The 10,972-nt window shown below is 36.9% G+C and overlaps 1 protein-coding gene across 1 annotated transcript in view; it reads right to left on the bottom strand.

The window, feature by feature from the left end:
* Positions 1-561: 561 nt before the first annotated feature.
* The window catches only part of LOC110313187 (vomeronasal type-2 receptor 116-like), a 19,079-nt gene continuing 8,668 nt past the window's right edge, over positions 562-10,972 (bottom strand). The window contains 5 exon segments of the mRNA XM_021187207.1: positions 562-733; positions 735-1,002; positions 1,005-1,484; positions 10,238-10,291; positions 10,294-10,360. Of these exon segments, the coding sequence (XP_021042866.1) occupies positions 562-733; positions 735-1,002; positions 1,005-1,484; positions 10,238-10,291; positions 10,294-10,360 (1,041 nt within the window).

Raw genomic sequence — 10,972 nt, 5'->3', positions numbered from 1 at the left:
AAATATGAGCACGTTTTCTGATGACCTGGATGCACCTTGGCACTTGACATTCTTCACAGGTTTAACAGAAGTTCATGTAGTCTTCAGTTATCTGGTTGACTGATATCTGACTTTTGAGTTATATACCATAAAGATGACAATATTTCATTCATGTCATTTTTTAAAAATATTTTTAATTTGCTCACCTTAAGAGTGAAAGCATGCATGAACCAAAAGAATGATGATTTGCTTTAGCATCTCAAGGCCATCAGAGACAATGGATACATGTGGAAAAGTTTGTTACAATAAGGGATATCTTATGAAATGTTGAAGTGGTAAAAAATGATATAAAACTCACTCATTTTCTCTTGACTAATAATAGAGAAAATGAGTTTTATGGAAGTCAACTTTATAATGTATAGTAATATGTAAATGGAATTAGAAGATGAGCTAATAAAACTAGATTCCGTCAAAACATGAACGTAATAATCATAAAATCTTACAGAGCAACGTAATGTCTGACTGTTGGGATGGTGCTAATGTGGCTTAAATACTTCTCTAAAATCTAAAAACAGACTAATCTCAAAGATGAACTTTCCCTGTAGAATGTGCATGTTGTCTGATGCAATGAAGTGAGTTTCTCTCTGGTCTTAGCAAAATAATGTAGCATTTGGGGACAAAAATGCAGCCTAGGAGAGCTGCACTAGAAACAAATACAGAGAAAGCTTCCATGACCACCATGACCTTCCCATTGGTAGACAGGGAGGAATGTGACCCACACACTGAAGAACATCAGCATGCTAAATGTCAAAAACTTGGCTTCATTAAATGTGTCAGGCAGTTTCATGGAGTGGTAGGCCATAATGTAGCTCCCAAGTACCAAGCAGCAGAGGTATCCCAGGACATAGTGGAAGGCAACAACTGAGCCCTTGTTGCACAAAATGATACTGTGTCCATGTTCAGAGTGAGCATCTGAGTCTATGAAGGGAGGAGAGGTGCTAAGCCAAATTCCAGTGAGCACAGTTGGATGAATGTGTGGATGGGGATAATGAAGTTCAGGGCTTTTGATATCATTAGCCACCTAACCATTCTCCCTGGAACAGTGACCTTGAAAGCCAGAACCACAGTCATTGTTTTTGCCAAGACTGTGTAGAGAGCCACTGTGAACAGAAGTCCAAATGTGCTCTGTTGTAGGATATAGGTGGCTGTGTTGGGATATCCAGTGAAGAGCAGGGGACAGAGAAAGCAGAAGGCCAGAGTGATGAGCAAGATATAAGTGAGAGCTCGATTATTAGCCTTAACAATAGGAGTGTGGTGATACTTCACAAAGACACCAAGGACACCAAGGACACCAGCTGTGAGTACAAAGAAATCCAGGGCCATGAAAGTGAGAGCCATCCCCAAAGTGTCTTTATAGGCCAAGAAAGTCATGGATTTCCATAGGCAATAATTCCTCTGTGCATTTGCATAGTGACTTTCTGGACATTTCACACAACTACCAGCATCTGGTTAGGAATGAAAGTTATTATGGGCATAGGCTCAGGATCTTCTTTTATCCAAAGGTATTTCCCAGCATCTGATCTCTGGCATGATATGGAGATCTCTTTCCTTTGTTGTTTCAGACTCAAGTAAAAAACCAAACCCATTCTAATCCTTAATATCAAATGATACTGATCATTATTTTTATTCAGACCTGAATTAAATACTCCTATTCCCTTTATTTTTGTAATTAAATACTTGTATTTATGTGACAGTTTTCACCTATTTCTGTAATCAGAAATTACTGAATTACATTGCATTAACTAACTTGGTCATGGGACTCTGTTCTTGTGAATAACCAAAAGTGTGAATTGGTCATGAGAATCCAGTACAAGAGAGAGAATTTACTTTCAAATTGTTAGAGCTGGGTGGTGGTGGCTCACGCCTTTAATCCCAGCACTTGGGAGGCAGAAGCAGGCGGATTTCTGAGTTCGAGGCCAGCCTGGTCTACAAAGTGAGTTCCAGGACAACCAAGGCTACACAGAGAAACCCTGCCTCAAAACACAAAAAACAACAACAACCCCCCCAACCCCAAAACAACAACAACAACAACAACAACAACAACAACAAAACCAAATTTTTGTTAGTAATTGGCACAAATTTGGCCCATTCTAATGGCATTTAGTGAATTCTCCATTTTTTTTTGTTCTCTGAAGGTACATGTAAAATGAGAATTATAAGACTCTCTAAAGCTTGAAAAAAATTTCCAAGTGTTACTGTTTAGGAATTTGTGTGGGAAAGATTTATTTAAGATATAAAAAGATAATAGGTTGCTATAGAGTAATCTTTTAGTATATCCTTTCATGATACCCTCTTCCTTTCAAGACATTCTTTCCCTTCTGTTGGCCATTGATTTCCTTTCTATTGTTTTCTAACTGAGCACGAAATCATCATAACCACGACCCAATTTCTAACTTACTAAAATGCTTCTGATATATACAATGTGTCAACTATTTTATAGAGATTTGCAATTTTAAAGGTAAATAAAGCTTATTCTTCAAGTTTTGAATGTAATATTCTCTGCTTTGACCCATTCAGCATTTATATTTTAGTTTTGTGTTTCTGGAACTGCTTTGAATTGTAACCATGGAGTATTAAAGATTGACATTTCAAGTTTCCTCAGTGTATACACTTAACGTGTACATGAACTTATGATGCCACCAAAGTACAAAAGCATCTATATATACAGTATTTATTTTGTTGTCTCTTTGTTTCTAATCTGCACATTTTAAAATTAGGCAAATTAAAAGACTCAAACATTTAGAAAATTTCTTGTTTCATGAAGTAATTTCATAGCATGTGAGTATTAGGGGAAGTAATTATTTTCTCTAAAATATACAAATTAATAAATGAGGACTCTCATTAAATAAACAAACAAAAATAATGAAGGGGAACACTCTGGTTTTTCTCTCCATAGTAAACATTGTGTGTGCAGATGTTCTTAACATTCACTCTTTTCAGTTAGCTCATGCACATATATTGTTCCTTGAATGTATTTTGACATACAGTCCCTCTTCTCTAATCAAATTTGCCTTGCAAAACTTATTATTAAATTTCAATGTGCTCAGTCACTCTGAGAAGTGTGCATGTATTTCTGGTTTAATATCAACACTATGTTTAATATAAATGACTATATGCCCTTGTACCTAGCTGTCAGAAGACACTATTCTATATCTTACATAATCTTTGTAGAATAATACTTCTACTATACAAAACACATTATACAAAATACTTTCATTTGTATATAGTGAGATAAGGACTACTTAAAAATTCTTTAAGTGTATGTTAATCAAATGAACTGATGAAACTATTGAATCAGTTTCAGAATACATAAGTGACTATTGTTTTAAAATTTTATTTGTGCTCAGTGGAATATTCTCATAATAGTTTTATTTACTTTCCTTCCTAATGTGCATTTTGTAATCCAGAAGATATTTTAGGACTTTATGATCTATGTTGAAGGCTCATCTAACTATTTTGGTATGCTATGTAGCCTGATGGATCCTGTGTGAATTTGGAGATAGAGAAAACAGGCAATAAAAGAAAATATTTAAAGAAATCTTGTACATAACTCATGCCAGATATCCAAAACATGAAAGCTGTACATATGGTTGATTGGTACAGGACAATTGTTAAACTTAAGGCTGATTGAGATTCTGATGTTAGTACCCATATGAGTCATAGAAATCTGTAACTCCATATCCATACAATATAATGCCCTCTTCTATCTTTGTGCTGTAAACAAGCCCCAGGTGCACATACATCCATGCAAGCAAAACAGGTACAAAAAAAACCAAAGTGAATAAATCTTATATAAAATATTTTAGGGGTTCAAACTCAGCAGACAGTCCCACAGCATCCAGAGGAGGCTTCACTCCCAGGCGCTCTAGCATGCCCAGGACTTAGGATCAGTGGTGAATAGGACAAAATATCTGATCCAACACCACAGAGAGTAAGTAGGACCAGCAGGACCCAGGGATGCAGGAACCCTGATGACCAGTGGCTCGGGTTCCTTCCGATCTGCACTGGTTTACCTTGGGTGTGAACTCCACATCCAGTCTCACAGCACCCAGACAAGACTCAAATTCCAGGTGCTCTAACACACTAGGGATCACAGGATAATAGATCGCAGAATCCCAGGAGCTTGGCCACACCAGGTTCTCAGGGTCCCAGAGGCAGCTTGACTCCCAGGAACTCAGACACACACAGAATCTCAGGATCACAAGATCCTGGAATCACAGAATCACAGAGACAGCTGGACTCTGAGGAGTTCTGACACTACCAGGATTACAGGAAGAAGAGACTCTATTTTGATATAGGGAGGGCAGGTAGCACTAGAGAGAATCAAATGGCATGAGGCAAGAATAAGGATATAAGCAACAGAAACCAAGGTTACTTGTCATCATCAGAACCCAATTATCCCAATCAGGACAATAGCAAGTCCTGGATACACCATCACACCAGAAAAAAAGATTTGGATCTAAAATCACTTCCCGTGATAATGATAGAGGACTTCAAGAAGGACATAACTAGATCCTTTAAAGAAATACAGGAGAACACAGGTAATCAGGTAGAAGTCCTTAAAGAGGAAACATAAAATTCCCTTAAAGAATTATAGGAAAACACAATCAAACAGGCAAAGGAAATGAACAAAACCATCTAAGATCTAAAAATGGAAATAGAAACAGTAAAAAAAAATCACAAAGGGAGACAACCCTGGAGTTACAAAACCTAGGAAAGAGATCAAGAATCATTGATGCAAGCATCAACAACAGAATACAAGAGATAGAAGAGAGAATCTTAGGTGCAGAAGATACCATAGAAAACATTAATACAACAGTCAAAGAAAATGAAAAATGCAAAAAGCTCCTAACCCAAAACATACAGGAAATCCAGGACTCAATGAGAAGACCAACCCCAAGGATAATAGGTATAGAAGAGAGTGAAGATTCCCAACTTAAAGGGCCAGTAAACATCTNCAACAAAATTATAGAAGAAAACTTCCTTAACCTAAAGAAAGAGATGCCCATGAACATACAAGAAGCCTACCAAACTCCAAATAGAGTTGACCAGGAAATAAGTTTCTCCTGTCACATAATAATCAAAACACCAAATGCATTAAACAAAGAAAGAATATTAAAAGCAGTAAGGGGAAAAGGTCAAGTAACATATAAAGGCAGGCCTCTAAGTATTATACCATACTTCTCACCAGAGAAACCAGAAGAACTTGGGCAGATATTATATAGGCCCCAAGAGAACATAAATGCCAGCTTAGGCTACAATATCCTGCAAAACTCTCAATTAGTACAGATGGAGAAAACAAGATATTCCATGACAAAACCAAATTTGCACAATATCGTTCCACAAATCTAGCCTTACAAAGGATAGTGTAAAACACCAACACAAGGAGGGATACTACACCCTAGAAAAGGCAAGAAAGTAATTTTTCAACAAATCTAAAAGAAGATAGCCACACAAGCATAATTCTACCTCTAACAACAAAAAATAATAGTAAGTAACAATCACTTTTCCTTAATATCTTAACATCAATGGACTCAATTCCCCAATAAAAAGACATAGACTAACAGACTGGATACATAAACAGGACCCAGGATTTTGCTGCATATAGGAAACACACTTCAGTAACAAAGACAGACACTATCTCAGAGTAAAAGGTTGGAAAACAATTTTCTAAGCAAATGGTCCCAAGAAACAAGCTGGAGTAGCCATTCTAATATTGAATAAAATAGACTTTCAACCAAAAGTTATCAAAAAGGATAAGGAAAAATCTAGTCAAAGGAAAATCTAGTCAAAGGAAAAATCTGCCAAGATGAACTCTCAATTCTGAACATTTACTCTCCAAATGCAAGGGTACCCACATTCATAAAAGGAAATTTTACTAAAGCTCAAATCACACAATAAACATCACACAATAATAGTGGGAGACTTCAATATCCCACTCTCAGCATTGGAGAGATCATGGAAACATAAACTAATCAAAAACACATTGAAACTAACAGAAGTTATGAACCAAATTGATCTAACAGGTATGTATAGGACATTTCATCCTAAAGCAAAAGAATATACCTTCTTCTAATCACCTCATGGTACCTTCTTTAAAACTGACCATATAATTGGTAACAAAAGAGGCCTCAACAGATACAAGAAGATTGAAATAACCTCATGCACCCTATCAGATCACCATGGACTAAGGAGTAAGGCTAGTCTTAAATTCCAACAAAAACAATGGAAAACACATATACATATGGAAGCTGAACAAAACTCTACTCAATGATAACTTGGTCAAAGAAGAAATAAAGAAATTAAAGACTTTTTAGAATTTAATGAAAATGAAGACACATCATACCAAAACTTATGGGATACAATGAAAGCAATGGTAAGAGGAAAACTCATAGCTCATAGTGCCTCTAAAAAAAAAACTGGAAGTTTTCTTCTATAATTGGGAAGAGAGACCCCTTGGTCTTGTAAATTTTATATGCCCCAGTACAGGGGAACACCAGGGCCAAGAAGGGGGAGTGGGTGGGTAGGTTAGCATGGGGAGGGGAGCATATAGGGGGCTTTGGGGATAGCGTTTGAAATGTAAATGAAGTAAATACCTAATAAAAATTGAAACAAACAAACAAACTGGAGAGACCTTACACTAGCAGCTTGGCAGCATACCTAAAAGTTCTAGAACAAAATGAAGCAAATACACCCAAGAGGAGTAGATGACATGAAACAATCAAATTCAGGGCTGAAATCAACCAAATAGAAACAAAAAGAACTACACAAAGAATCAACAAAACAGGACCTGGTTCTTTGTGAAAATCAACAAGGTAGATAAACCCTTAGCCAGACTAACTGGAGGGCACAGAGATAGTATCCAAATTAATAAAATCAAAAATGAAAAGGGAGGCATAACAATAGAAAGTGTGGAAATCCAAAAAATCATCAGATCCCACTACAAAAGTTTATAGTCAACTAAATTGGAAAATCTCGATGAAAAGGGCAATTTTTTAGACATATACCAGGTGCCAAAGTTAAAACAGGATCAGATAAATCATCTAAACAGTCCCATAACCCTAAAGAAATAGAAGCAGTCATTAATAGTCTCCTAACCAAAAAAAAAAAAAAAAAAAAAAAAAGCCCAGGACCAAATGGGGTTTAGTGTAGAATTCTATCAGACTTTCAAAGAAGACCTAATACCAAGACTCTTCAAACTATTTCATAAAAATAGAAACAGAAGGATCACTATCCAATTAGTTCTATGAAGCCACAATTATGCTTATAAAGTAAACTTCAGAAAAATCTCCCTCATGAACATTGGTGAAAAAATACTCAATGAAATTCTTGCCAAATAATTCAAGAACACATTAAAACTATCATTCAACATGATCAAATATGCTTCATCCCAAGGATGCTGGGATGGTTNAATATATGGAAATCCATCAACGTAATCCACTAAGTAAACAAACTTAAAGAAAAATACCGCATGATCATTTCATTAGATGCTGCAAAAGCATTTGACACAATTCAGTATCCCTTCATGTTAAAAGTCTTAGAAGATCAGGAATTCAATGCCCATACTTAAACATAGTAAAAGCAATATACAGCAAACCAGTAGCCAACATCAAACTAAATGGAAAGAAACCTGAAGCAATCCCACTTAAATCAGGGACTAGACAAGGCTACCTACTCTTTCCCTATATATTCAATATAGTACTTGAAATTCTAGCTAGAGCAATTGGACAACAAAAGGAGGTCAAAAGAATACAAATTAGAAAGGAAGAAGTTAAAATATCATGACTTGCAGATGATATGATAGTATATTTAAGTGACTCCTAAAATTCTACCAGTTGGCTGGGCGTGGTGGTGCACACCTTTAATTCCAGTACTTGGGAGGCAGAGGCAGGCGGATTTCTGAGTTCGAGTCCAGCCTGATCTACAGAGTAAGTTCCAGGACAGCCAGGGCTACACAGAGAAACCCTGTCTTGAAAAAAAAATTCCACCAGATAACTCCTAAAACTGATAAACAACTTTAGCAAAATGGCTGGATATAAAATTAATTTATACAAATCAGTACCCTTCTTCTACGCAAAGGATAAACAGACCAAGCAAGAAGTCAGGGAAAAGACACCCTTCACAATAGTCATAAATAATATTATATACCTTAGTGTGATTCTGACTAAGCAAGTGAAAGATCTGTATGACAAGAACTTCAATTCACTGAAGAAAAAAATTGAAGAAAATCTCAGAATATGGGAAGATCTCCTAAACTTATGGATTGGCAGGATTAATATAGTAAAAATGACCATCTTGCTAAAAGCAATCTACAGATTCAATGAAGTCCCCACCAAAATTCCAAATAAATTCTTTATAGAGTTAGAAAGAGCAATTCTCAAATTCATTTGAAATAACAAAAACCCAGGATAGTGAAAACTATTCTCAGCAATACAAGGACTCAGGGGAACCATCATCCCTGCCCTCAAGCTGTGCTACAAAGCAATAGTGATTAAAAAACAAAAAAACAAAAACTGCATGGTTCTGGTACAGTGACAGGCAGGCAGATCAATGGAATAGAATTGAAGACCCAGAAATGAACCCACACATACATGGTCACTTGACCTTTGACAAAGGAGCTAAAACCATCCAGTGGAAAAAAGACAGCATTTTTAACACATGGTGCTGGTTCAACTGGTGGTCAGCATGTAGAAAAATGCAAATCAACCCTATTAGTATCTCCTTGTACAAAACTCCAGTCCAAGTGGATCCAGGACCTCCAAATAAAACCAGATACACTGAAACTTATAGAGGAGAAAGTGGGGACAAGACTTGAACACATGGGCACAGGGGAAAAAAATCTTGAACATAACACCAGAGTCTTATGCTCTAAGATCAAGAATCAACAAATGGGACCTCATAAAAATTTGAAACTTCTATAAGGCAAAGGACACTGTCAATAAGACAAAAAGGCAACCAACAGATTGGGAAAATATCTTTACCAATCCTACATATATCCAATATATACAAAGAACTCAAGAAGTTAGACTCCAGAGTATCAAATAACCCTATTAAAATGGAGTATACAACTAAACAAAGAATTTTCAACTGAGGAATATCGAATGGCTGAGAAGCACTTAAAGAAATGTCCAATATCCTTAGTCATCAGGGAAATGCAAATCAAAACAAGCCAGAGGTTCAACCTCATATCAGGCAGAATGACTAAAATAAAAAACTCTGGTGACAGCAGATGCTGGTGAGGATGTGAAGAAAGAGGAACACTCCTCCACTGCTGGTGGGATTGCAAGCTGGTACAACTCTGGAAATCAGTTAGGCAGTTCCTCAGAAAATTGGACATGGTACTACCTAGGATCCAGACCACACCTCACATATACCCAGAAAATTATCCAACATGTAAAAGGACACATGCTCCAATATGTTCATAGCAGTCTTATTTATAATAGCCAGGAGCTGGGAAGAACCCAGATGTCCNNCAACAGAGGAATGGATACAAAAAATGTGGTACATTTACACAATGGAGTACTACTCAGCTGTTAGAAACAATGAATTCATGAAATTCTTAGGCAAATGGATAGAAGTAGAAAATGTCATCCTGACTGAGATAACCCAATGGAAAAAGAACACACATGGTATGCACTCACTGATAAGTGAATATTAGCCCCAAAGCTCCTAATACCCAAGATACAGTTCACAAACCAGATGACGCTTAAGAAGAAGGAAGACCACAGTGTGTGTGTGTGTGTGTGTGTGTGTGTGTGTGTGTGTGTGTGTGTGTGTTGCTCCTTCTTAGAACACCTTTGATGAATTCATAGATTCATGGATGAAATTGTACAAGAAAGAATGATAAAGATCCCATAATTAATTTGTGCTAGCTATGAACTAAATATGTTTTCAAAATTATGGAAAGTTGATAATTTTTTCTATGCCATGGTAAAATATATTATTCTGGGATGTACAAAGAGATTCTCTGAAGGCAACAATACCTTGCAAGAACAAAAACAATGATTAAGAATAAATTTTAATGACCAGAGTGCTATTTAAAGTCATGACGCAGGGAACTAAATCTTTTTTTATTTTTAACTTTTAAATGAAAGTTGAATAGGACTTATCTGTGTGCTGTCCCTTCACAGAATCTTTCCATGTGTTTAGACATTGCAGAACACTTGGGATAGGTGGTATCTTATCCAGTGACATTTACCTGTTTCATTGGAAATCTCATTGTCTGCACAAGGAGTGCAATCAGAGAAAAGCTAGCCTTTCCCTCCTGGGGGGGTTTTCTGAACCCAAGAACACAGCTCTCACTGCACACTGAGCAAGGAAGCTAAGAATGAAGTATACAAGAGAAAATACTCAGGAGTGTATAGGTTAAAAACACTAAAAACATTACAATTCAATATTGCACAATGAGACAACAAATTTTTATATTTGTAACTACAGAACATTATTCTTCTGTTTCTATTTTGACTTGATAGCATCCTGCAAAGTTCAATTTGTTTTTTTAAATTAATTAATTTATTTATTATTTTCTTTTTTAACATTTCAAATGCTATCCCGAAAGTTCCCTATACCCCTTCCGCCCCTGCTCCCCTACCCACCCACTACCACTACTTGGCCCTGGCCTTCCCCTGTGCTGGGTCATATAAAGTTTGCAAGACCAAGGGGTCTCTCTTCCCAATGATGGCCATCTTCTGCTACATATGCAGCTAGAGACTCGAGCTCAGGGGGTACTGGTTAGTTCATACTGTTGTTGCACCTAAAGGGTTGCAGCCCCCTACAACTCCTTGGGTACTTTCTCTAGCTCCTCCATTGGGGGCCCTGTGTTCCATCCAATAGCTGGCTGTGAGCATCCACTTCTGTGTTTCCAGGCACTGGCATAGCCTCACAAGAGGCAGCTATATCAGGGTCCCTTCAGCAGAATCTTGCTGGCATGAGC

Source organism: Mus pahari, chromosome 23 (assembly GCF_900095145.1).
Source record: "Mus pahari chromosome 23, PAHARI_EIJ_v1.1, whole genome shotgun sequence".
Taxonomy (NCBI): Eukaryota; Metazoa; Chordata; class Mammalia; order Rodentia; family Muridae; genus Mus; species Mus pahari.
Note: the sequence above shows the minus strand (reverse complement) of the source record. Positions and strands in the feature narration are given on the sequence as shown.